The 26,218-nt window shown below is 39.7% G+C and overlaps 1 protein-coding gene across 8 annotated transcripts in view; it reads left to right on the top strand.

Moving 5' to 3' along the window:
* SEPTIN2 (septin 2) overlaps positions 1 to 26,218 on the top strand; it is an 86,329-nt gene that overhangs the window by 1,865 nt on the left and 58,246 nt on the right. For 4 of the 8 annotated variants that reach the window (XM_065557049.1, XM_005295774.5, XM_024111834.3 and 1 more), the window contains exons 2-10: positions 3,189 to 3,218; positions 5,119 to 5,239; positions 10,864 to 10,950; positions 12,432 to 12,555; positions 16,799 to 16,933; positions 17,261 to 17,378; positions 19,848 to 19,949; positions 20,330 to 20,475; positions 23,780 to 23,863. In XM_065557049.1, coding sequence (XP_065413121.1) covers positions 3,210 to 3,218; positions 5,119 to 5,239; positions 10,864 to 10,950; positions 12,432 to 12,555; positions 16,799 to 16,933; positions 17,261 to 17,378; positions 19,848 to 19,949; positions 20,330 to 20,475; positions 23,780 to 23,863 — 926 coding nt within the window. In that variant the 5' untranslated portion in view covers positions 3,189 to 3,209. The remainder of the gene's footprint in view (positions 1 to 3,188; positions 3,219 to 5,118; positions 5,240 to 10,863; positions 10,951 to 12,431; positions 12,556 to 16,798; positions 16,934 to 17,260; positions 17,379 to 19,847; positions 19,950 to 20,329; positions 20,476 to 23,779; positions 23,864 to 26,218) is intronic. The other 4 variants (XM_005295775.5, XM_065557051.1, XM_065557052.1 and 1 more) reach the window with 2 other exon arrangements.

Genomic DNA, 26,218 nt, shown 5'->3' with positions numbered 1-26,218 from the left:
TATTTCAGTGTATAGTATATAGAACAGTATAAACAAATCATTGTAGGAAATTTTAGTTTGTACTGACTTCACTAGTGCTTTTTATGTAGTCTGTTGTAAAACTAAGCAAACATCTAGATGAGTTGATGTACTCCTTGGAAGATCTCTGCGTACTCCCAGGGGTACGTGTACCCTGGTTGAGAACCACTGGTCAACAGGAAGCCTAAGTGGATAGATGGTTGCACCAGAGAAGCATCGATTGGACTAGACAGTACAGCGTGTTCGATACAAAATAGTGTGATCCTATAACTATAACAGAAAATTCAAGGTGCTTTTGTTTCAAAACCTCTGACATGGATTTGCAGTGTGATCCTGGGCAAATAACACAGTCCTCTTTCTGCCTCAGTTTCCTCCTCTGTACAGTGGAGGTAATGAAACCACTCACAAGGGTGTTGAGATTTGATCAGTTAATATTTGAAGTTCTTGAAGATCTGTATGGAAGGTAATTCATTGTCGTAAGTAATTCAGTACCCTTGGACCTACTTGTACAGTATTTAAAGAGAAAGTTACTACTAGGGAGAGGTCTTTTAATTTGCCTTTTGTGCAGTTGATATAATAGTAACTCTCCACATTTTTTTGTTTAGATTTATAAAATAAGCACCAGTTTGCAATCTAAATTTCACAATGAATATCTCCAGGACTCTTTATCTTTAGCAATAAATATACAAATATGCATCAGCAAACATAAATACCCCATTCCACCAACCAGCCATAATAAAATTCCTCCAACCCACAGCCTGCCCTCCCAAACTGCATGGGTGGAAAGATGGACCTTGCAGTGTGCCTGGAAAGCCAATATGGTCCCTGGACCAACAGGGAGAAGATTTTTCTAAAGTTGAGAACACCCTGCTAGTAACTCCCTCTCTCTTACTGAGAGTTTGTCAGTTGAGCACTGCCTCTGATCCTAGCTGCGGCAGTGTAGCTTGAGGAGTAGAAGTCTCTTGACTAACATCTCAAACAATGTAGGACTTTAAACCAGCTCCTTGAATTCCACTTGGAAACTGATCGTTGATCATTGATCATTGACCATAGATCGCGAAGCACTGGTGTTATGTAATTCTAGCATGGAACTCCACCTAATAAACACGCTGTCATATTTTGCACTAGCTTTTGTTTCTTAGGCTTTGTCTACCCTGCACTTTCACTGTTAAAACTTTTGTTGCTCAGGGGTGTGGAAACCCTCCATCCCTCCTGAACAACAAACGTTTTAATGACAAAAAGTGCTGGTGTGCACTATAGGTGGACGGTGACCTGGCTGTTGTGGAAGCCTAGACCTCGGCCCCTCCCCTTGTGCCTGAGGCTCTGCCCCTCACCCTCTCCGTCTGCACCTCCACTGTGGCCCCAGTGTGCTGGGTGGCACAGCAACAGCGCCCCCAGCCCTGGTGTGCTGCGGCAGCAGCGACCCCCAGCCCCGGGGCAGCACAGCAGCCAGGGCAGAGGGCTGGGGGGAGGCAGAGTGTGGGCTAGTCTGTTTGGGGAGGCACAGCTTCCCACAGCCTACGATTTCCATTGCACGTGGTTTGGACAGTGCTTCATCTGTGGGAGCCACTCTCCTGTTGATTAAGGTACCACCCCTCGTTGGTGTTTTATTTTATCGTTGGGCGAGCTCTCTCTTCCAGCAACAAATAGCGACTACGCTGTGTGCCTTACAAAAGCACAGCTGTAGCAGCACAGCTGTGCCGTTATAAGGTGGGTGGTGTAGACCTACACTAAGCCACTCAGGCTATTTCCTTCACACATGCGTGCACACACACACACAATGTGTAACAGTAATTCAGTCCTGAAGGCAGAGCTAACTGTGGCAGGTAAATTTGCACTCTTCTTGCTAGGCAGATAGCAAATTTGGATATATCTGCTTCCTGAAATCCCTGGTAATTACCAAAATAGAATATTTGCTAAGGAGTTGTAGTTGACACCTCTTGTTCTTGTGAAAATTACTATTGAACGTTTAGTAACCACAAGGGGTCAAGGCCTCTGGTTTATATCTTGGTTAAGATGATATATTGTAGGCAGTCAGTAACAATCATCACAGTTCTCTACCTGTATAGCTGTTATTATGATATACATTATGGAAGAGATGAGTTTTGAGGGACTTGAAGGAGGATTAGGTGGTGGTTTACATTTTTTTTGTTTTGTTTTTTCTTTTTCTTTTAAAGAGTGGCATAGGGGAAGGAATGCAAGTGGTTGGAGAACAAGCAGAGAATTGGGTGACCAGGGTTGGCATCAGTGATAGTGAACGTGGGAGTCAGCCTGGTAGGGTGGGGCTATAAATGATGCAGACCTTTCCTGAGTAAGGACAAGAAATTAGTTTTTGGTGTGGTGGATAAAGGGGAGCTAAAGAAGAAACTGGGGGCGGAGCTGGCAGAGCTGTGAGGCAAAAAGATTATTTTAGCAGCATTTTAAATGGTAGAATTAGGTTGTAGACATTGCGATTAGAGAGGTGGAGGTAATAGTTTCTCTAATTTTTCTACCCTATCACATTTCAAAGTTGTTGAATCTCTTCCTTTAATGATTATTTACAGGACACTTAGAAATGTGGGGGAGGAGAGAAAGCTGTATGCTTTTTGTTTGAATTCTGAAAAGGCAATTTCCTGTAAATTCTAATGTGGGCATGTATTTTTATTAATAGTTTCTTTTAGAGAAACAAGGTAGGTGAGGTAATATCTTTTACTAGTCTAGCTTTTCTGTTGGTGTACGATAAAAGATTTTGAGCTACACAGAACTCTTCTTTAGGTTTTGCTTCAGTTGGTTTTTGTAAAAGGTGTAGACTTTACAATTTTTCCAGATTTAAAAGCTTTTTTTTTTTTTTTCCATTTCATATTGTTTGAGTGGAATTTTCAGAAGCACGCACTGTTGCCTTAACTTTTCCTCCAATGAAGTAAATAGAATTGGAGTTAGGCATTCAGTGTTTGTCTTTGAATATGGAGTGAGATTTTAATGACAAAGGTAAAGATAAAAATATTGGTATTTGGCAGGAAATCATTTGGGGTGGTTCAGAAGCTGGGTGATACATACAAGTAGTTTAGAACATTCTCTGTCTTGTTCACTGTCAAGACAATTGAAATTTGATTGCACAGTGGTGGTTGTAGTAGGTGTTTGGTCTTCATATTATCCTGTTTGTAATAAACTAAAAAACATTTTGTTCACAGAGTGGCTGACCTTCCATAAGGATGGCCAAGGTAAGAACAGCATTTGTATCTTCATTAATTACAAGATAAAAGCATAGTTTTTTATTAAGGTTTTTAGTTAGTGCAACCGTTCCCAAATATAAAGTTTTAGAGTGAAGTCCACAGTCAAGTGTATGGAATATTTCAAATTTAGAAATGAATGAAAATAAACTTTGAACCATTTGGTAACAGGTGAAATTATGCAAAACACTGTGTTTTATGCAAGTTGTTTCCCTGTGGAGGTTATAAAGGGAAACCATGTAGTTTTTTTTCCACTGAAGTAATATCCCTCACTTGAGCAAACCCTTTACTCCAATTGTACTGTTTTGTATTTGAACTTCTCTTCTGCCACTGTGTACCTAGTTTTGCAGTCAGCAACATTCAGGAAAAGGATGAGCACCAGTTTAGTTGGCTTTTGCCCCTAAAGCAAGGTGGGGGATTGACAGATCCTTTAAGCAAGATTATAAAAGCAACAATAGAGAATTTAAACCAAAAGATCATATTAATGTAACAATCACCATATAAGATTCAGATAATTTCTTGTTCCACACATTTTATGTCACAAGTAGAAATCAGAATGGCCCATATTAACCTATTGGCAATGACACACATAGTGTAGAGTATTTGAGTAGTATGCTTGGAGAGGGTAACCAATATGTCTGAAAACTTTTTCTGCTATTCTTTAATGTTGGATGTGTTTATACATTTGTAAATTGAAAATGAAAGTTGAGTCCTTTCCAGAGCACCCTCTAGTTTTCCTTCTGATTTTAATGAACTGATCACAGATTAATTTGGGCTATAAGGACACCTGTATTAAGTCAATTCCCTTGCTTTATTATAAGATCTCTAATATACTACCTCAAATAGATTATCATCAGGCCACGGGTAGTTTTTAATTTTTTTTAGTTGTATGTGTCAGAACTGACTAGAAATGTAGAGTTGCAATTTGACTTAGCATGTGTATAAGTCCCATCCACACAACCACTTTTAAAATGGTGTTAAACACCACACATTTTTAAAAGTAGTTAGCATGATTGTTACAGAAATCATAGTCTGCTGATGATAATCTTGAATATAATTTACTATAATTCCTGGAAGGAGAGTTGGAATAAACTACACTAGTTGTGAAAACTTTCACTTAGCACAGTTAATCTATTCTGTGTTGTAAAATTGTCTTCAAAATTGTTTAACCATTATGGTAGCATGAACATAACTGTAGTGCGTTTCTGCACATTATGTAGTAGTATTAGTGAGAGAAACGCATCCCATGAATTTTCAGTTTCATTTAAACTCTTGGAGGAAAAACTTGCCATTTATTTTAATCTGGAAATGAAATAGATATAATAAAGTTGTTGCTATCTAATTTGTCAGTGAAAACTTTGATATGTAAATGTTTTTAGGTTTACATTGTGGAAGAGCAGCAAGTCATTTATGTGCAGCCAGTCATTTATGTATCTACATTTATAAAAATATAGTATACAAAAGGATTCCTATATTTTACTGCACGCACCTTTGACAGTTATTTAGAAAAACAATGCAAATAAAATCAGCAGTGAAGTCACAACCAAAAACAAATCATGAATCCCTTCCATTTCCTAAAGCCTGAGTGGAAAAAGCAGGCCTTGCAATGTGTGATGCAGACCAACAGGTTTGGGTTCTTTCAGACCAAAGGTTGGGGAGTACATTCCAAAACTGAGGGCCTTTTACAGAGAACACTCCTGCCAGCTCCCTCTGTTTTAAATCAAGGTGACTCAAACTTGAGTGCCTCTTCTGTAGAGAACAGTGTGAGCAACAAAGACTGAAGACTTCAAAGATTTTCCAGCTCTGTCTCTAATTTGTAATTACAAGCTTCAGAACTGTCCTCAATTATTTCAACCTATAGTATATATAATCTTCTGATTATTTTATTTAGCAACCGCCTGCCCAATTTACCAATCCAGAAACTCCTGGCTATGTTGGATTTGCAAACCTTCCCAACCAGGTTCATCGGAAGTCTGTGAAAAAGGGCTTTGAGTTCACTCTCATGGTGGTTGGTAAGAGAATATATTTTATAGTCTCTTGTAATTAGAATTTAGAAAACGAGATTAGACTGAATGCAATGTAACTTCTCATATGAAGGAAGTCTTCATATACTTTATATAACATCCAGCAGTTCTGTCCTGTATAGGTGTGTAGTTTGAAGTATACTTTAATTTAATTATCATCTTTAATGTGTTAATGAGTTAGCTGTTCCACATAAGTAGTAATACATCCAAACATGAATGTGTGTGGTAGCTAATGCTGTAGATAAGATTGAGAAGGTCTTCTCACACCTTTTGTACTCATTACTTCCTCCTATTTTGTCCTTTAAGACTTAAGCTTTCTGTGCTTAAGTGGATTTAAAAAAAAAACGAGAAAAGTCTTATTTGCTGTTTTTTGAGTTGGGAAAACATTTTTTTCACATACACCTCTACCTTGATATGACGCTGTCCTCGGGCGTCAAAAAATCTTACCGCGTTATAGGTGAAACCGCGTTCTATCCAACTTGCTTTGATCCGCCTGAGTGCGCAGCCCCCCCACCCCCCTTCCCCGAGCACTGCTTTACCACGTTATATCAGAATTTGTGTTATATCTGGTCGTGTTATATCGGGGGTAGAGGTGTATCCCTATTTGAACTATTTATTGTGCTCAGATAATGCAAAAATGGGTGGAGTATGAAACTCAGCATGTGGCCAGTTAGTGAGTAGTAGTGACTACACCAATTTTCTTCAAGCATAGTGAGTTCAAGTTTTAAATGTTTAAAATTCCATCTTTGCACATTTAGTTTTCCATTATTTGTTGTAATTGTATTGTGCATGCCCAACAGTGTATGGGAGCTGATACAATTTCACTTGGAAAAAATGTCTGTAGGCATAAAATGATTAACTGTACAATTTATTATTTTTTTTAAAGTACATTTAAATGGGAACTTGACAGGCCATTAAATTGAGATAGATCACTTTTAGTGGTACAAGCAGAAGAGGTCAAAAAAAACCCTAGAAACCCTTTCATACCAAACTGACCACCTCATGTGGCTCTGCAATTCAGCAGTCCTCAGACTGTCTCTTCACTCCCCACCAGGCTTGCAAGTCAAGGTTAACTCAGACACATTACGCTTATGTATCCCTGTTACGGTGGAAACCATAACTTCTGAATTTCTGGATTTTGAGCATACTAGTTCTCAACCATAAAATATGTTTTTAGTGAAAAGTGACATTTCAGAATTCTATCCATCTATTCCAGACTACCAGTAAAACTGTGGTTAAAAAACCTACCAGCCCAGCAGCCTAATCCCAGATCTGAAAACAAAGCTGGGTTACATCTTTCACACTAGTAATAAAAACTCCTTTTGTTAATTGCGTCTGTAGGAGTTGGCTTGTGAGTCATGGAACTATTTGATGGTTGAACCATTAGTGGTTGTTTATGTACCACCTGAGATGTAATCATTCTAGAGCTCAAGACTTATAAAAGACCTTCTTCTCGAACCCATAATTATTTCCTTGTTTTCTACCGGCAGAGCATCCACAGCATTACTTCTGTCCTGTTTTTGTAGCTTACAGTTGAATGCTAGGAAACCTTTGCTTTTCACATTTTATTAGAATAATTCATGAGAGCCTGCTTGCATTACCAAGGGTGAGAATTTAAAAAAACTTTAAATCAGTTATACTGTCTATTGAAAGTCTGTTCCTTGCTAATTAGGGTTTTCATCAGCTCTGTTGGCTTTGTTTTGGATAAAATCTTTACAGGATACATTTAAACAGCTTTTATATAAAAATGTCAGTTTACTTTCTAAAACTTTATCTGCTAAGAAACCATCTAATTCTCAAATTATGGTTTTATTTTTAACCTTTTTGAAGTCTACTATTAATTGTTTAAATTTTTTGGATTACTGAAGAGAACTATAAACACATTTTCTCTGCTGCAGCAAAACTTAATTCCCAAAACTCTGTGACATCAGCTGAAAATACAACTATGTAAAATGGCTTTGGCATAGTCATGTATAAATTATTAAACAAAACAACCCAGTGTCTGCTCCATTCCAAAGCAAATTCATGTATGCCAAATGGAAAAAAGACAACATTAGTAGTAGAGGAGAAAACACTTATTTGAAAGTTTCTGTGTGGTATAGCATTGCTAACTGTGTTACCTATCTGCCAATAGTTTTAAGGTATAAATAAAGATATTTGAGGAGAAAAATTAGAGAAATCAACAAAACTTCATTGAAATGCATTGTATTAGGAGAGTTTGGATGATACTTTGCGAAACTACAGGGGCAGTAGATGAGTTAAAAAGACATTACCATATATACTTGTTCATTAGCCTGTTTGTTTATAAACCGACCCTTCCAAGATGGTTAGGTAAAAATAGCAAAAACTGTATGACCCTTTCATAAGCCGACCCTATATTTCAGGGGTTGGCAAACTTTGGCTCCCAGCCCATCAGGGTAAGCCGCTTCCCGAGCTCCCATTGGCTGGGAACGGCAAACCGCGGACACTGGGAGCTGAGGGGCTCCGTGCCTTCAGATGCTCCAAGTAAACAAAACATCCCGACCCGCCAGTGGCTTACCCTGACGGGCCGGGAGCCAAAGTTTTCTGACCCCTGCTATATTTTAAAAGCTGGCATCACAAGAAACACTCAAAAGTTTTGCTAGAATTATTTTATTGCAATCTAACAAAAAACCTCCTGTTATAATAACCTAACAAATATGTATTCACCTTCAAAATTACAGTCAATATTTATAATCTGTAAATGAATATTTAAAACAAGTAACTTAGAACAATATGAGACTTTAAAAAGTCTTAAAATCCTTCGAAGTCTGAATCAGTCTCTGATTCACCAAACAGTTCATTAAACTCGGCTTCTGTCACAGCTGCACCTACATTGTCATCGTAGATGTTGGCAGTGTTGTCTTCAGACTCAGATTCCTTCTCATCCTCCGCCTCTGTTGTCATCATCAAATATGGCATCATCTTCTGACCCGTCGAGTGCATTGCTGATACAGCATTTCCTAAATGATTTTTCTACCATTTCCAAGGGAATGGACACCCACACGTCCTTGATCCACTGGGCGACCAGATTGATTTTGGGCTTCATAAGATTCCCGCCTTTTGTCAACTTCACCATGCCTGAGCACATCCATTCAGACCACATTTTGCATAGCCTGTCTTTAAAGGGTTTGTTCAGGCAGATATCAAGCAGTTGTAGAACTGAAGTTAAGCCTCCAGGTATTACACCAAAGTAGTTTTCATATTTTTGGCCACATTTTTCATCTCATCCGTCTTGTGTGCCCTGAACATGTCCCAAACGAGCATAGCAGGTTTCTTGAAAAGTGTCCCTGGTCTCTTATTCCACACTTTTTCCAGCCAATCAATAGTCCCACTTTCATCCATCCATCCATCCATCCCTTTTTGTGTGCACATATGTTGACACCAGCAGGAAATTTCATGTTTTTAGGCAAGATTTTTCTTTTAAAAATAACAGGAGGGAGCTTTGATCCATTTGCCAAACATGATAAAACCTCCGTAAAATGGATTTTTTTCATGGCTTTAATTAAAACTGTTTTTTCACCAGACTGGTTACTGTTCTGTTGCTCAGGAGATCGTATGTCATTGGTGTTTCGTCTATATTTCCTATTTGTGACAGTTCAAATGCATATTCTTTTTGATATTTCATAATAAACCTTTGGAAAGCTGAGGGGCGCCTGCAGACGCTCCAGGTAAACAAAACTACAATGTATTAGATATTCAATTCAATGATTCCATATAGTTTAAAATCATCAAATTTTGGTGTAGACCTGTTTATAAGCTGACCCCCGCTCTTTGATGCGTCTTTTTTTTTTTTTATTTTTTTTACCAAAAATATTTGGCTTATGAACGAGTATATACGGTATTCAGAATTCTGATTATTTCAGCAATTTGGCCTGAATGTGTCTTTCTTTTGTTCAGATATGTATAGGTAAACAAGGATAGTCATTTAAGTTTTTCTTCTGTTGTGGATCATATTGAATGTCTTTATTATTTTGACCTATAATCTTATTTTTTAAAGTCAAATTTCTTCATTTTCAGGAAACTGGGATGGGATAAATTTTCTTAAAAGCTGTGTATGCTGATATGGTTCTGAACCTAATTCTCCCTATTTCAATGACAGCTTCCATTATTGCTTGTCCAAATTATCCAGGTGTAGACAAATTGGCTGATTCATGAAAATGCAAGCTAACATTTATATTGTCATGGCTGCTTGGCCATGTTAAACCAAAAGGAAGCTTGTGTTAATTGACCAATTTAAGGTTTCAAGCACTAAACTATGGCCTTGTCTAGGCTTGGGATTAGCCCCAAATTCATTAATCGGTGGTCAGTAGCCAATGTAGCTGCACTTACTCAAACTTTTAAAGTAGATAAGGAAAACTGTGGTTTGTTTTAGTGTGGAACTTAGCCCAGTTTCAAGCAGTGGTAAACTCCATCAATAAAAATCATGGCTTTCCTGTTGCAGTGAAACTGTTCAGCCAGCAAGCTCCATTCCTGAATCAGTTGACTATAGGAACTGATTGTAATTTTTCAGTTTGAAAAATGGCCATTTTTCTAAAACATTTGACCAACTATTTAGCTGGTTGGGTTTTTCATTTTGTTATAGTTTTTAATTTTCATTTTGGTCTTCTTATTCAGTCATCACATCAGTGTTTGATCAGTGTCATTGGTCATATAGCCCGGGGGATTGACTGGCCCATCTTTTACTCATTTTTCATTTTTATTTATTGATGGATCAGTTCTGTTGACCAGTTTAATGAAGAACAGGTTCTTTGACAAATCAGTCAGATACATTGTCAAAGATGCTCCCCACCACTTCCCCCTTTGAAACAGTTTGGCTACATCAGAAGCTGAGCAGTTTGACAGAGGTCTGGGTCTTCATCAAAGCAAATGGCTATAGTGTCAAAGATCTTGGTCTTCAAATATGTAGCCATTCCTTTGTTGAAGATCTCTTTTTCTGATGCAACATAAATGCTCTGAACTAGCAAACCTATTAATCACACATTGTGTTAGCCTTCAATTACAGGAAACATTACTCGGTGCATATGCCAAAAGGTAGTGTTGTACGCCTCTCTGTAACAGTTTAAAAAGGCTTCTGCATACCATATCAGACAACATAAGTAGCAGGTATAATTGCATTCTCCATTGGCTAATCCTGGCACAAAGATTTGATTGTGATGAATACCAGTAACTTTTTCTGGTCAGTGACACTTATTACATAATCCCAGATGTACTCCAAACTCTTACTATATACAAAATTTTCACTACAACTTTTAGCTTAAAAGCTACAGTAGACTGAAAAATCAGACTATGAACTTAAGGTCAGTTAAAAATTAGAGCTCTAACAGATTTACATGTAAATCTTCAAATATCAAGCTTTACTTAGAGCTTATGTGCTAAAAATTTGGAATATATAAAATGAACTCCTGCTTTAAGTGCGTAATAGCGGCTTGACTATGTCATTAACGCTCCATGTCAGTTTAATCCACAATTTGAAAGACTTGGTTACATTTAAGGCAAGAAAAATATTTATAATCAGATGTTGTATATCAGTTCTGAAATGTTAATTATTTAGAACATATTTATGATCAGTATATTTTCAAAATGAATCACAGGTGAATCTGGATTGGGAAAATCTACACTAATAAACAGCCTGTTCTTGACAGATCTCTACCCAGAAAGGATAATCCCAGGAGCAGCCGGTAAAAATTTTTATTTCCCAATGTCTTTTCAGTGTGAATGAACATAACATAAGAACATCCCTATACTGGGTCAGACCAAAGGTCCATCTAGCCTAGTATCCTGTTTTCCAACAGTGGCCAATGACAGGTGTCCCAGAGGTGATCATCAAGTGATCCATTCCCTATCTCCCATTCCCAGCTTCTGGCAAACAGAGGCTAGGGACACCATCCCTGCCCATTCTGGCTCATAGCCATTGATGGACCTATCCTCCATGAATTTATCTAGTTCTTTTTTTGAACCCTGTTATAGTGTTGGCCTTCACAATATCCTCTGGCAGAGTTCCACAGGGTGACTGTGTGTTGTGTGAAGAAATACTTCCTTTTGTTTGTTTTTAAACCTGCCTCCTATTTTCATTTTGTGACGCCTAGTTCTTGTGTTATGATAAGGAGTAAATAACACTTCCTTATTTACTTTCCACACCAGTCATGATTTTATAGACCTCAATCATATCCCCCCTTAGTCGTCTCTTTTCCAAATATGGTTGAATATATCTGCTATTGTAGCTGCGATAGGAATTTGTGACTGGAATACTCCAAACAGTATTCAGACTGTCTTGGCAGGAGAGCCCCAGTTGCTGCTTATTCACATTGAGTGCTAGGGAGGCAGTACGCTTCCCCCCCCGGGGAACGTGAGCCCCTTGCATCTGTTAATGAGCCCATATGGTCAAGTGAGGAATGATGCTGAATGGTGCCAAAGAGTCTGCCCAGTTCTCTTTGGAAAAAATGTCACCATGGCACAGGAAGAAGGGAGGACAGAAGTCTTGTTGAAAATAAAGTCAACTTGAACAAAGATGCAGAAAATTCTCATAATACCTCCCTTGGAGAAATTCTAAGTATGGGCATCACTTGGCCTCTTGCCTTGATAGACATACTGCTAACTTTTTTTTTTTTCTGCACATGCTTCCACTGGGTATGCAGACTTTATCTATCCTATATTCTTATTTGTCATAGACCTGCCACATTTCTGCCAAAGGAATTTGAAGCTGTTAATGGATATTTTTCGTTTCCCTCTTCTGGGAATCTTGGTCCTATTTGCATTGCTGTTCCACTGCTTTTTGTTGAGTGACTCATTTTCATTAGCTCAGCATGTCATGTGGCATGTCTGTCACTTTCTTCCAACAATGGAAAAGGACCTTCCCTATAAAAATAAAAGTACTCCTAAAGCTACTGTGTCTGTTTCTTGTTCTATCTAAACTCATCCCCAGCCCTTCCTGCCTGGCTTTCTGCTACAGATTTAAAGAAACAGTACACATCCTCAGATGTCTTGAGAAAACACATCTATGGAAAATGTTGTCTGCTTCTGATGTCATGTGACCCCGAGAATAAGGTTATTAGTAGACTAAAGCCTCTTAAATAGTTCCACTTGCTGGTTATTCTTGATCTAGCCTCAGTATTAACTGTTTATGAGATTTCTTTTTAAGATCAAGCTTGCTGTTTTATAGAAAAAATTGAAAGGACTGTGCAGATCGAAGCTTCAACAGTTGAAATCGAGGAAAGGGGTGTTAAGCTCCGTTTGACAGTGGTAGATACACCAGGATATGGTGATGCCATCAATTGTCGGGACTGGTATGTATGTAAAGGGTTTATTGACCTATAGAAAAGAGGATTTAAGTTTCTCTTTGGATTCTTTAAAGTTCATTCTCATATTCTTTTCTCGGAACTAAATCGCTGAAGTACAGGTACATTGCGCACATAGCACTATCACAGAAATGTAGGGCTGGAAGAGACCTTTGGAGGTCATCCAAACCCATCCCCCTGTGTTGGGCCAGGACCAAGTATACCTAGACTATCTCTGACAAGTGTTTGTCTAACTTAAAAACCTCCGTTGTTGGGGATTCCACAATCTTCCCTGGGTAACTGAGTCCAGTACTTAACTATATTTAGTGTTAGTTTTCCTTAATATCTAATCTAAATCTCCCGTGCTTCAGGTTAAGCCCATTACTACTTGTCCTAGCTTCAATGAACATGGACAGCAATTGATCCCTGTCCTTTTTATAACACCCCTTAATATATTTGAAGATTATCAGCTTCCCCTCATTTTCCCCTCCCCCACGTGTCCCCCCCCCCCCCCCCCCCTCCGCTCAGCCTCCCCTCCAAGGCTAAACCTGCCCAGGTTTTTAACCTTTCCTCCTAGGTTTTCTAAACCTTTTCATATTTGTTGCTCTCCTCTGCTCTCTCTCCAATTTGTCCATATCTGCCTTAAAGTCTAGTGCCCAGAACGGAACACAGTACTCCAACTGAGGCCTCACCAATGCCAAGTAGAACAGGACAATTACCTCCCGTGTCTGACATACTGCATTCCTGTTAACACACACCCCTGAATAGTAGCGCTTTTTTGCAACTGCGTCACCTTGTTGGCATATATGCAATTTGTGATCCACTCTCACCCCCATATTATTTTCAACAGAACTATTGTCTAATCGGTTATTCCCTGTTTTGTATTTGTGTATTTGATTTTTCCTTTAAGTGTAGTACTTTGCACTTGTCTTTATTGAATTTTAACTTGTTGATTTCAGACCAGTTCTCCAGTTTGTCAAGGTTGTTCTGAATTCTAATCCTGTCCTCCAAAGGGTTTGTACCCCTCCCAGCTTGGTGTCATCTGCAAATTTTAAAAGCATGCTCTCCATTTCATTACCCAAGTCATTAATGAAAATATTGAATAGTACTGGACCTGGGGGTGACCCCTACAGGACCCCACTAGATACATCCTCCCAGTTTGGCAATGAATCGTTGGTACTGAGAGTGTTTTTTCAACCAGTTATGCACCCTTTCCCTATAGTAGTTCCATCTAAACCACATGGCAGTTAACCAGTAATGGCACTTTTAGGTACTATATTACAACATAAAACGCAGTTTGTTGTAACATACAATAACTGAATTATGAAAGTATTTATCTTTTTATTAATTTATGTATTTGAAGTGTTGAATCTGAAACGTGACTTCAGAAAGACAGGCTTGCTTTATTGCTTTGAAGGGGTCTCGTTTAAGGGTGTGTTTTTTAAAAATCCTTCTTTTTACAAATTGATTGTGTATGTTCCAGACTAACAGGATAAAGAGTATTTTAGCACTCTGATAAAATTACTGTTCTGTAGTGCCCAGTGTTTTGCACAGTCCTTGATAATCATAAGCTCCTGCCAGGTATGATACCCTAACATTCGCTTGACTCGTGAAGTTATACTTGCCTTTAAAGTTCTGGGCATGTGGTATATTGGAGTGAAGTAAATCAGCACTACTTTTTATTGTGTGTGGGTTTTATAGCTCTTTATAAAATTAACATACATGATGAGATTAAAACAAGAATATTGAAGTTTTTATAAAACTACAATACTGGAAGAAAATCTTGCCGCCTTTAGGAAAAATCTGCATTTTACGGAGTAACTTAAATAACTTAATTACAAAATAAAAACCGGTGAATGACTAGGGTTTGGCTGCTGGTGACTTTCAAGGACCTGTTAAAGGAATTAACTTATTCAGATTTACTAAACGATAGTAAAAGTGCCCAACCATGATCTCTGCATGCCCATGACAGTCTTAAAGATACACTAATAAATAGATCTGTCACTTACTTTAGCTCAGATAACCCAGTAACAAAATAAATATAGAAATTAATCAATCTTCCCCACACAATCCTTCATAAATAGGGTGAAATTCCTTTTATTCTATGTTCTGAGCTTTGTCACCTAATTCCAATTTTATTTTCATGCTTTTTAAAACGAATAAGGAATTTGCAAGGCTTTAAGTGAGCTATAGTGCAGCCCATTATGTACTCTTTCTACTTGAAAATGACTAAGATGGGAAGTGGGACTTGGATCATAAAATAGCAGCAAGCAGTTCAGCAGAACTTCATTAGAAAATGGTTCATACCATCTTTTTTTGGTACAAAATGTTCAAATTCCCCACTCTTACAGAAAGAGATGAACTACCATGCCTGCAGAGGTGCTGGAAATACAAAAGAAAAAGCCCACATCTTGATTTATCCTAACTCAGGCCTTGTCTACACTAAAGGGAAAAGTCAATCTAAGCCACACGATTTGAGTTACATGAGTAACATAACTCAGATCGACGTAACTTAGATCTACTTACCACGGGGTCCAGACTACGCGATGTCGATGGGAGATGGTCTCCCATCGACTCCCCCTACTCTTCTCAATCCAGTGGAGTACAGGAGTCGACGGGAGAGCGATCTGTGGTCGACTGCCGATGCATTGATCGCCACTCGTGGATCCCCTGGTAAGTGTACACAAGCCCTCAGTCAAGCCTCATGCCTCCCAAGTTTCATATGCTAAGTGTAATCGTCTCCCATTCAGATTTTCAAAAATAAACAAAAAATCATCTCTAAAAGGTACTGGAGAGAAATGTTAAGTAATTCCCTGGCAAACATTTTTAAGATAGTTAAAGGCAAAGATAAACATTAAATACAAATATTTATTTTTGAGTTTTTAAATATTTTTAAATTAAATAGTGTCAGATTTCTTCATACAACTTTAACTGACCTATTGCTGGTCAAATATCTTATGGGTGAACCCAAGATGGTTTAATTATAGTTTACTGCAGCCAATACATATTCTGGAGTGTGGCTGAGGTAGATTGCGGTTCTTTGACTTAGTGGAGAGATGACCATAAGACACTCTCTGGACTGTATGTAGAGGTAAGACTTGCAGAAGTGTTGTTTCTTGCTGTTGATAGGTGAATGAAGTGGACAAAGGCTGATGTAGCTAGTCCATCCCTCAGCCACCGATATGGAATTAGAAGGAAGTTTGGTTGGGCGTATCTGGTCTCTTGCAAGAGCAGAGACAGTTTGGATAGGCAATATAAGGGGGCAGACAATGCAAGGGGGCAGACAATAGTAGCAGTGCAGTACTGCTTTCTTACCTCTGAGCATATAGCATATCCATGTTAAAAGCAGGCATAACTGCTAGTGCAAATCTGTTGTGGGAATAAATATAGTCTTAAATCTTGTATAAGTGACTTAAAGCTGAGCTTTATTTCTTACTATTACAAAAATTTAAGTAAATGTAAAAAAAGCTTTGGAAATAAAGGTCAGTCCATAAATATAACTGGAATTTCTCAAAGCTCCTTCGTAGGTACTAGCAATTACTCTCCATATGAACTTATGTTTATAGTTATGTATGCCAACATTTTAGAATGTATAGCCACCATACGGTTTTAGTATTTCTTCCATCTGTCTGCCCAGCTATAAACCAATAATACCAGATCTGTTCAGTGTGTGATATTTACAATTGATGAACATGTAACAGAGGAATTAAATTCTTCCCTTCCATAGTGAACAGAATCTGATATTTATGATCAAATGAACTGATTCATTATGACATAGATGTGATAAGCAATTGGATGCATCTTCTCAGCTCTGTTGCATGGCACTGCACCACCAAGGCTGACTTACTTTTTTCCCCCCAAACTGAATTGGAACGTTTAAGTCAAGAGTATCTTGAACATCTTTTTAATATTAACACAAAAGGAAATCTCAGTAGAAAGTCACTAGAGGAATAAAATATAGTACTGATTTTTTTTTTTTTTTTTTTTTTTTTTTAACGTGTGTGTGTGTATAAAATCATTAACACAGGAGTTTGACTTGCCTAACATCCAAGAGTCTATACTGCTGTGGTCTCCAATCTTGTATCTTCTTTTCACTGCCCCAATACTTGAGGGGTAGTAGGTTGGTTGGTTAAAGGGTAACTTGGTGTGTTAGTTTTTCTTTGAAAAATTACTACAAAACCCCTCTTCAGAATATGGAGCGTGAGCATCTACATGGTCAGCATAACTATATTAATCCACATGTTTCTTACAGTTTTAAGACCATCATTTCTTATATTGATGAGCAATTTGAGCGGTATTTGCATGATGAGAGTGGCTTGAACAGGCGGCATATTGTAGATAACCGGGTACACTGTTGCTTCTACTTCATTTCACCGTTTGGTCATGGGTAGGTATCTATGCAATTTTTTTTTTTTTCTTTTTGGACAACTTTTGCTTTGTAAGCATTTGTGCTCACTAAGTTTTGAAAAACAAGACCGGTAGATCATATCGAAAGCGTTACATAGCACTATTAGAGGTGGTGAATTTACCCTTTTGGGGAGAAGTGGGGGATGTTTGGGATGACAATCTAGAATTGTTGAAAATGGAAACTTTAAGAATTGTGTTTGGAAAAAACCCTCATCTTTGTGAGATTGTGTATATGTTCATCTTGGTGTAAAAATAAATTAGGCATTTAAATACCTGACACTCTCTAAAACTTCAACATTATTTTTAGTCTTAAACCTTTGGATGTTGAGTTTATGAAGGCCATACACAACAAAGTGAATATTGTACCTGTAATTGCAAAAGCTGATACACTTACTCTGAAGGAACGGGAAAGGCTAAAGAAAAGGGTAAGTTCTAATTTTGTTTGCATTAAAGTATATTAATGTTGGCTACTAATAACACTAGTGTAGGCAAGCAGGGAGACTTCAGCCAAGAAAAGTGCTGTTCTCCCACATGATGCTGTACAGGCATGGTGTACCGTGGTTTAAAATTTGCCAGAAAACACCCACAGTCTTTGGCATCCTGAGGATTCTGATCCTTGTTTTGACTGGGGTATTATCCTTAAAAAAAAAAATTTCAGCAATGCTCTGATTGGCTATGCACACTAGTGTTAAATTATAAAATAATTTTTAGAATTTTGGGGCTGGCTGACTGAAGCAATGGATTAACACAAGAACATAAGTTTGTTTGCTAGTGCTAATGCTTATTTAAAGTAGGTGACTCCATTATCATTTAAACACTTAAACATAAACACATTTAAACAGTTAAAAATCACACACTTAACATATGTTATCACTTTCTTTATGTATTGACACTCCCTACCCCCACTGGTTGGTACCAGTTTATTCCACCCCTTCTTAGACACAGTGTCAGATCCTTATAGCCAGTGATGAGCTCCAAAATCCTAAGAACTGGTTCCCTACTGGGTCCTCGGTGGCACTTTGGCAGCAGGGGGGGCAGTCTTTATTCGCTCCGGGTTTTCGGCAGCATTTCGGCAGCAGGTCCTTCACCCGGAGCGAGTGAAGGACCCACCGCTGAAGACCCAATAGGGAATCGCGCGGTGAGTACAGTACAAGCCCCACGTACCTGTCTCCCACCCATCTGACCCCAGCCCACGTCCGGCCCCCAACTGCCCCCCTCAGAACCCACAAGTTTCTCCTCCTCCTCCTCCGCCCCACCCCCACCCCCACCCCCACCGGGGTAGCAGCAGCAGCTGTAGAAGCAGGGGAGCCCCGGCCCTTTAAATAGCCCCCAGCTGCTGCTGCTACCCCGGAGCCCTGGGGAAGCGGTGGGGCTCTGGTGGCTATTTAAAGGACCGAGGTGCAGAGGCAGCTGGAGTCAAGGGCCCTTTAAAGAGCCCCTGGAGCCCCCCGCTACCCCAGGGCTCTGGGGGCTATTTAAAAAGTCTGGGGCTCCCGCTGCTTCTACCACCCCGGCCCTTTAAATAGCCGCCAGAGCCCCACTACTACTCTAGAGGGGAGGGGCCGGGGGAGCCTCCCCAGCTGGGAGCTCAGGCAGGCAGGGCAGGACAGTCCTGCGAGCCAGAGTTTGCCCACCTGCCTGCCCCTTTAGCAACCGGTTCTACACCGGCTTCTAAATTTAACAACCGGTTCTTGCGAACCGGCTCCAGCTCACCACTGCTTATAGCTTTAAAGAGCTTTTAAGTTTTACTCTTTAATTTTTAAATCAAGCAAGAGCTGATTATATATGTTTGAGTTTTACAATGCAAAGTGTAATGAACTTGTTAAAGAGGCCCTGGTGACCCAACCACCACTCTTAAATTTAAAACTTCAACTCATTCTGTAAATCCTTCCAAAATGTAAGTAATATGTGTTGAGCAAAGAAGGTAACACTTAGGATATGCTGGCTACAACTAGCCTAAGGCTATGTCTACACTACACAGCTTTTAGCAACATGGCTGTGTCAACACAGCCATGCTGCTAAAAGTCGCGCAATGTAGCTGCTGTTTGTTGGCTCTCCTGCCAACAAAAAACTTCTCTCTTCTCTCTCTTTCCCCTCCCCCCCCCGGCCCCCCCTCCCCCCCCCCCGTGGTGTTCACGTTGTTGGCTGGAGAGCGCTTCTGCTGACAACACGCTGTTCACACTGGCACTTGCCATGGCAAAAATTTTGTCCTTTGCGGGGGAATGAAGAGGGGTTTAAACACCTTTGAAAAACAAAAAATTTGTCATTCAATTGCCAGTGTAGACATAGCCTTAGAGAGGGATATTAAATGGGGAAGGGGATATTGCACTTGCATTAGTTTTAAACAAATTTTATGAACAAACTTTAGAGATTACTATTTTTATACTCACTTCATAATCTCAAAATGGTATTGTAGCAGTGATAAACACACTAGTGAATTAATTGCAAAGGTTTATGCCTCACTATGCACAATTGCTACATTAATCAGTGCTATAGTTTTTGGGGTAAATTTATGTGTATTTCTCTACAATGTAAACCTGAATTCTCCAAGAAAGAGACAGGAATTTTCCAAAACGCTAACATGGTGGAATTGGAAGGAACAGAATTGTCATTTGTCTCAAATTTGACGGCAAGATTTATACATTGGTATGATAGGATTAAGTAATTTTTGTGGGTGTTTAGAACAACTCAGGATAGTTCAGTCCGTTTACAATCATTCTCTCCAACTATGGCCTTTATTTTAAAACAAAAATAAAAAAAAATTAGGCAAGTAATTAGGATTTTTAAAAATCTAGATTTTCTTTGGACATGGTTCTTGTGCAATTAGTTTACCTTGCAAGTTAAAGCATTGATTTGTCATGTATATTACCTTCATTCCTGATATACTCTTTCAGATTCTGGATGAAATTGAACAACATGGCATCAAGATTTATCACCTGCCTGATGCAGAATCAGATGAGGATGAAGATTTTAAAGAACAGACCAAGCTCCTGAAGGTAAGAATAGTTTTTTAGATTAGAAGTAGTTGTGATGGATACAGTTCTTGAGCTAGAAATGGTGTATCATGTTTTACCAGACTTTCCAAGGTGAATATATAATTTTAAAACAAGACCTGGATTCTGTTCCAGGCTCTGCCACTGACCTGCTGCTGTCTGACCTCAGGTAAGTCACTGTCACTCTGTGCCCAAGTTTCCCCGTCTGAAGAATGGGGATTATGATTCTTGTCATTCATTGTAAATTATTTTGAGAACTACAGATGAAAAGTACTACATAAAACTACTACTTATTGCTTTTTTATGCAAAGTCTAGTGAAACTGAATTTATTATTGGTTATATTTTGTTTCTAGTTCATTCTTGGTGACTCTTGATTTTTCAGGTCAGTATCCCATTTTGTGTAGTGGGATCCAATCAGTTGATTGAAGCCAAAGGTAAAAAAGTTAGAGGTCGTCTCTACCCATGGGGTGTAGTTGAAGTGGAGAACCCAGAACACAATGACTTCCTGAAGCTGAGAACCATGCTAATGTAAGACTATTACACTTCTATCAAAACTTAATCATGTGTTCAAACCTCTTGCTTAGGATACAAGAGGAAGTACTGTAGTCCTTTCGTGAAAGTCTCAAGAACCTCAAGGTTGAGCAGCACTCCCTGCATATTAGAAGTGTAATCAAAATATCTGCACAGAACTAAAACCTATGAAAAGTTAATAATGTTGTCTAGTGCTTTGTTGCTCAGCAGTCCTGTTTGGGGGAGGGGGAGTTACCCCCATCAAAGGCTGAGCCTGGTTTAAGGTTTGCATTTCAGCGTCTAGGGCCTGTTATATATGTGAAGATTGCCCTGGCCTAGCTATATCCGTTAAAAGGACAATTGAAGTTAAACTGGTTCAAACCCCTGCGTGGGCACTTATTTTGATAAGTGTTTTTTGTTGAGCTTTAAACCTGTTCCCAGTCACCTAGAGTTGATACTGAAAAAAGTGTCCACACAGGAGTTTATACCACTTTAAATTCACACATTAGGTCATACCATTGTCATTTCCCCATGTAGACAAGACCTAATAAAGCTAATGTGGTAGCCCATTATGTTGCCATACACTTGGCCATGTAAGTGACTTTTTAGTTTGGCCTATCTATCCCATCATCCAAGGAAACAAGAGAGAGAGAGAAGGTGGGTGAGGTAATAACTTTTATTGAACCAATTATTACCTCACCTATCTTGTCTCTCTAATGTCCTGGGACCAACATGGCTACAACAACACTGCATACATACAAAGAAACTTCAAGGCAGCAACTGGGCCTTCAGTACATACATTCTCAAAACCCTACAAAATAGACTTCTTGTTCTCTGTAGATATACAGCCCTTTGGTAGGAAAGTCTCTAATAAACTTTTAACGCGCTAATATGTAGTTATCCCTCCCTCAAAAGCAGTGATTCTCAAACTTTTGTACTGGTGACCCCGTTCACATAGCAAGCCTCTGAGTGCAACCCCCCCCCCCCCCGCTTTATAAATTAAAAACACTTTTTATATATATTTAAACCATTATAAATGCTGGAGGCAAAGCAGGGTTTAGGGTGGAGGCTGACTGATAGCGACCCTCCCCACATAATAACCTCACGACCCCCTGAGGGGTCCCAACCCCCAGTTTGAGAATCCCCTCTCAAAAGGATATTCATTACTAAGAGCCCTTAACTATACAGACTTCTGGCCGTGCAAAGGAAATTCCCAGGTGAGAATGAAATTTTCTTTTCTCAGACTGTTCATGTCCAGCAGTCTGGTCTAACCATCATGGGTTAAATTAGTTGCTAAAGTCTCTCAGCTTTGGTGAAAGACTTCCTTGCAAACGTTTTAAATTTGAAGGGAATAAACAGTATTACTGAAGTACACATCAGTGTACTAAAGCTTTGGAAGCTATCCACTTGGGTTAGGGCTTCGGTGAGGGATAGATCTTAAGGTCAGCCCATGATCAAATTCCAACCCGGGTCTTTGGGACTGAAATGTTGGCATGCTGCATTCCCTGCAGCCAGGCAAATGGAGCCACGTACTGAACTATTCTGGTAGCAGTAAGCCATCCTGCTCTGAAGAGAAAGCAACAAAAATCCTGATGGTATCACTAAACCTCATTTCCAGAAGGTGGAATTAGAAATGGAAAAAGTATCAATATCTATGTGTATAACTAAAAAACAACAACGTTCATTTAAATGTCACCTGACAGTTTCACAGAAGGGGAGTGTACGGCTGTCTTCACTAGAAACGCTGCAGTACTGCAGCTGTGCTGCTGTAGTGCTTCAGAGTAGACACTCACTATACCACCAGGAGGGATTCACCCCTCAGTGTGGGTAACCCACCTCCCCAAGAAGTGGTAGCTAGGTGGAAGGAAGAATTACTCCATTGACTTAGCACTGTCTTCATGGGGGGTTAGTTCAGTATAACTACATCGCTCAAGGCTGTGGATTTTTCACACTCCTGATAGATGTAGCGTTGTCAACCTAACTTTTTAGTGTAGACCTGACCTTCCTTCAGGAGAGGGAGAACATCCATAGTGGATTGCATAAGACAATCTAAGGGGGGAAAGAGCAGTGGGGATGTGACCTGGTGTGCCTGGGGTAGAATCATAGACACATAGAATATCAGGGCTGGAAGGGACCTCAAGAGGTCATCTAGTCCAACCCCCTGCTCAAAGCAGGACCAATTCCCAACTAAATCATCCCAGCCAGGGCTTTGTCAAGCTGGGCTTTAAAAACCTCCAAGGAAGGAGACTCCACCACCTCCCTAGGTAACGCATTCCAGTGCTTCTTGGCAACAAGAGCACTCTGACTCATATCCAGCTTCTCGTCCAGTGAGGGTAGCCCTCACTGAAAATGCCAAGGACATGGCAGGCTGCAAAAGGGAGAGCAGATATTCCTAAAACTGTGATTTAACGCTGAAATTAAACTCACCAACTAGTCACAAAGTGTGCTTCCCCTGGCTCCTTTTAATGGGTTCATTGTACAGCTGATGACACTTGATGGGCCATCAAGCAGGCTTAGTGCTGAGGCCATTCTGTCTGGGGGTATCACTCAGAAACACTGCACAAGTTTTGAAATACAGATATACCATGCATATCTACAGCTCACAATACAAGGGTGATGCAAACATATAAACAAGATTATCATACTTGGTAAATTATAACATTTTTGCAGCTATCTTACATGGCATATCTGGTCAGATTGATTGCAATTTTATAATATTGGTATCAATAATATCAGTGTTCCATGTATTCCATACAGCGTCACTGGGTTCTGGGAGACTTACCCTGTCTAATATTCAGGGCAGTAGTATCCCTTTCACAGGACCCTGCATGGACCTTGCCACCTGATCCTTCCCCAGGAAGAGCAAGTAATTGTTTGAGGAAAGACCGTTCCCAATTCTTCCACACTGAAGTGTAGCTGTTGTACCTCTTTACCCCCATGTCTAGGGAGAGAAGGCAACGCTTGCTGCTGTTGCTCCACTCTCTACAAATGGCAAGGAACCTTCATGTTCTCTATACTAGTGTACTCGCACACCTTACTTTCAGTACTTGGACTGCTGGTTGTTGTGACCTACTACTGTTCAAGAAAAATAAACATTGTAAAAAATGAATGTAAATGTCATGGGGAGAAGAGGGGATATGTGGAGGTTCAGTGACGTGAGGGTTGTAAAAGAATGTGCTTGTATTTTTGCATTTTGGGTTCAAATGACCAGACTATCCCTATTCATACTATGTTTGAGTCACTCATCAAGAAAGTGCCTCAACAAGTTATGACTCTGCACAGGGCATGGTTTCACTATCAATTCCTTTTTTTCTTCTTCCAGTACCCATATGCAGGATCTTCAGGAGGTGACCCAGGACCTTCACTATGAAAATTTCCGCTCTGAGAGACTTAAAAGAGGCGGCAGGTTGTCAGTTCATGGTTACAATCTACCTTTGTCTTCTTTGAGTCCACCTTTCTGTCTGTCCTTCCCCTTCTCATGCTGACCTTTCAGTAGCAGGATCTGATGTACCATAGGATGTTCAGGAGCTGTAACCAAAAACTGGAAGCTGATGGATCAGTCTCTTCTAACACCTAAGATTTAAACATGAATAGAGGAAATGAATTGTTAGTAAATCTGGACAGACAATTGAGTTGATGAAATGAAAAGGATGTATAGAGTTCTACTTTTGCTTCTGGTTTCATTGGGATTTGTTGTCATCTCCCCCATCCCCCACCCCTTTCCCCCCCGCTTCCCCCCCTTTCTGTACTCGGTATGAAACACACTCTGTCCATCCCCTACCATTGTCCTGTCACCAGCTATTTGACATAGCTAGCTGCCTCTTATATTTTTTTCTTCCAGGAAAAGTGATGGCAGAAACAGCCCCTTACTTACTAGATCTGCTTCCTGTGTATTCAGAATCCTATTTCTGACTTCATTGACTAAAATAATTTTGTGCAGGTTTTATGTCTATTAATGTTGCATAGCCAACAAACTTATGAGAGATTCTACTCTCTTAGAATTTGCCTGCTGATATAGTATCTAAAAACCAGATAGCATCCTTGTGCATCAGTAGAGTTGATTAGTAACGTCTAACTAAAAACTGGACAGTCTTGTTTGTGCAACTCTTTTGAAGGCATTGGTGTGCAGGTGTCACTAGTTTGGCCTGCAGAACTTTCTATGGTGACGGTCTATCAAGGCTGGTTCCCCACTCTGGCACTTTGAGTGCAGAAGGTGGGGGCCTGCAAGGATTTTAAAAATTAATACTTGCCATTCCAGGCTTGTTTTAAACTCCCAAGTTTACAACTTTTCTCTGACCTTGGCTTGGTAAACGCTGTCACCACCCCAATGCAAAACCCCTTTTGGAACCCAGGAAGACACACTTGGGAATTCCTTCCTGTGGGGTACCCTCAAGCCCTCCCCCTCTCCCCCCCCCCACACACACACAGACACACGAGGAGCTGGGAAAGCAAACAAAGGAAACTAGCTGTTGCCACTAGCTAATTAAACAGCATTCACCAACCTCTTAGGACACCAAAAATCCAATCCTGTTCTTAAAAAAATAAAATTGACTTTTTTTTTATTATTTTTAAACCAAAAAAGAAAGAAAATACATTTGGAACTTAGGCTTTTGCTAGATTTTAAAAGAACAATTCCAAAAATTAAGCATCCAAAATAGCTTTCTTGGGGGTTCAGCTTCAAGGTTACAAGCAAACAAAAGCATCTGGGGTTAACACAGAAGAGTCCATTAGCCATAAGAAATAAACCTAATTGCGTTTTTCTAAAAATTTCTGATCTACTTACACATTTGGGAGTTCCAAATAAGTAGTTCTAGGTATGATCTGATGATTTATGATCATACCTGGCTTAAAGCTTCTCATAGCTCCCTGTTCCCCTCTTTCCCGGAGAAAAAACAGACAGGGGAAGTTCTTTTCCCTGTTTTTAAAAAAGTTCTAGCCTTCCCATTGGCTCTTTTGGTCAGGTGCCCACTCCCTTTCCTTTACCTGGGGGACTTTGTTAACCCTTTACAGGTAAAGCAAGCAGAGGACAGCCACCAAGAAGGACTTTATAGCTAACTGGCTGGCTGGATGTCCATAAAAGGGAGCTCTCCCACCCCCTTTCATTTATCACATGGTCTTTGAGAAGGAAAGAACTGAATTTGTCTCTGAGGCAAGAATAAAGGCTAGCATTCAGTGGGATGGGAAAAGAGGGATTCTTGTAAACTGAAAATAGTTGATCCAGGAGTCATTGTAAAGATACCTATGGAATGCCATGGTCCTATTTCGTACAAAATCCCTTTTCAGAGTAGCACTTTACTATTCTGAAGGATCAGAAACAGCTGCAGTTGATATAAAGCTTGATATTCTTTCCATTGTTCTCTGTTCAGAATGCATGTTACGCTGGGTATATGTAAACCACACTTCCCACTACTAAAAATTGAATTGTAACTGGTTTACTGTCCTTGGGACTCAGTTGGGTATCAGTAGAGCCAGTGGATGTGAAATTAAGCTGTGGCAGCAGCCACTAATAAACTCTTAGACTTCCTCACAAGCACCCCTTGCCCACTGGCAGGTAGGCTCTGCAACTCCCTCGGAACCTTGCTGGATTAAGCCTTTAAGGAATGATTGCCTTTAGTATGCTATCTTTCTAATCAAGAACTTATAACACCTTATCTATGAGGAATTCCCAATAGTCTTTAGCACCACAGCTTTCTTTTTTCTCCAACAGCTGTTTGGCTCTCCATCCTGAAAGGGTTTCCATGTTCATTTCCTGAGAGGGGGG

The sequence above is a fragment of the Chrysemys picta genome, chromosome 9 (genome assembly GCF_011386835.1).
Source record: "Chrysemys picta bellii isolate R12L10 chromosome 9, ASM1138683v2, whole genome shotgun sequence".
Lineage (NCBI taxonomy): Eukaryota > Metazoa > Chordata > Testudines > Emydidae > Chrysemys > Chrysemys picta.
Note: the sequence above shows the minus strand (reverse complement) of the source record. Positions and strands in the feature narration are given on the sequence as shown.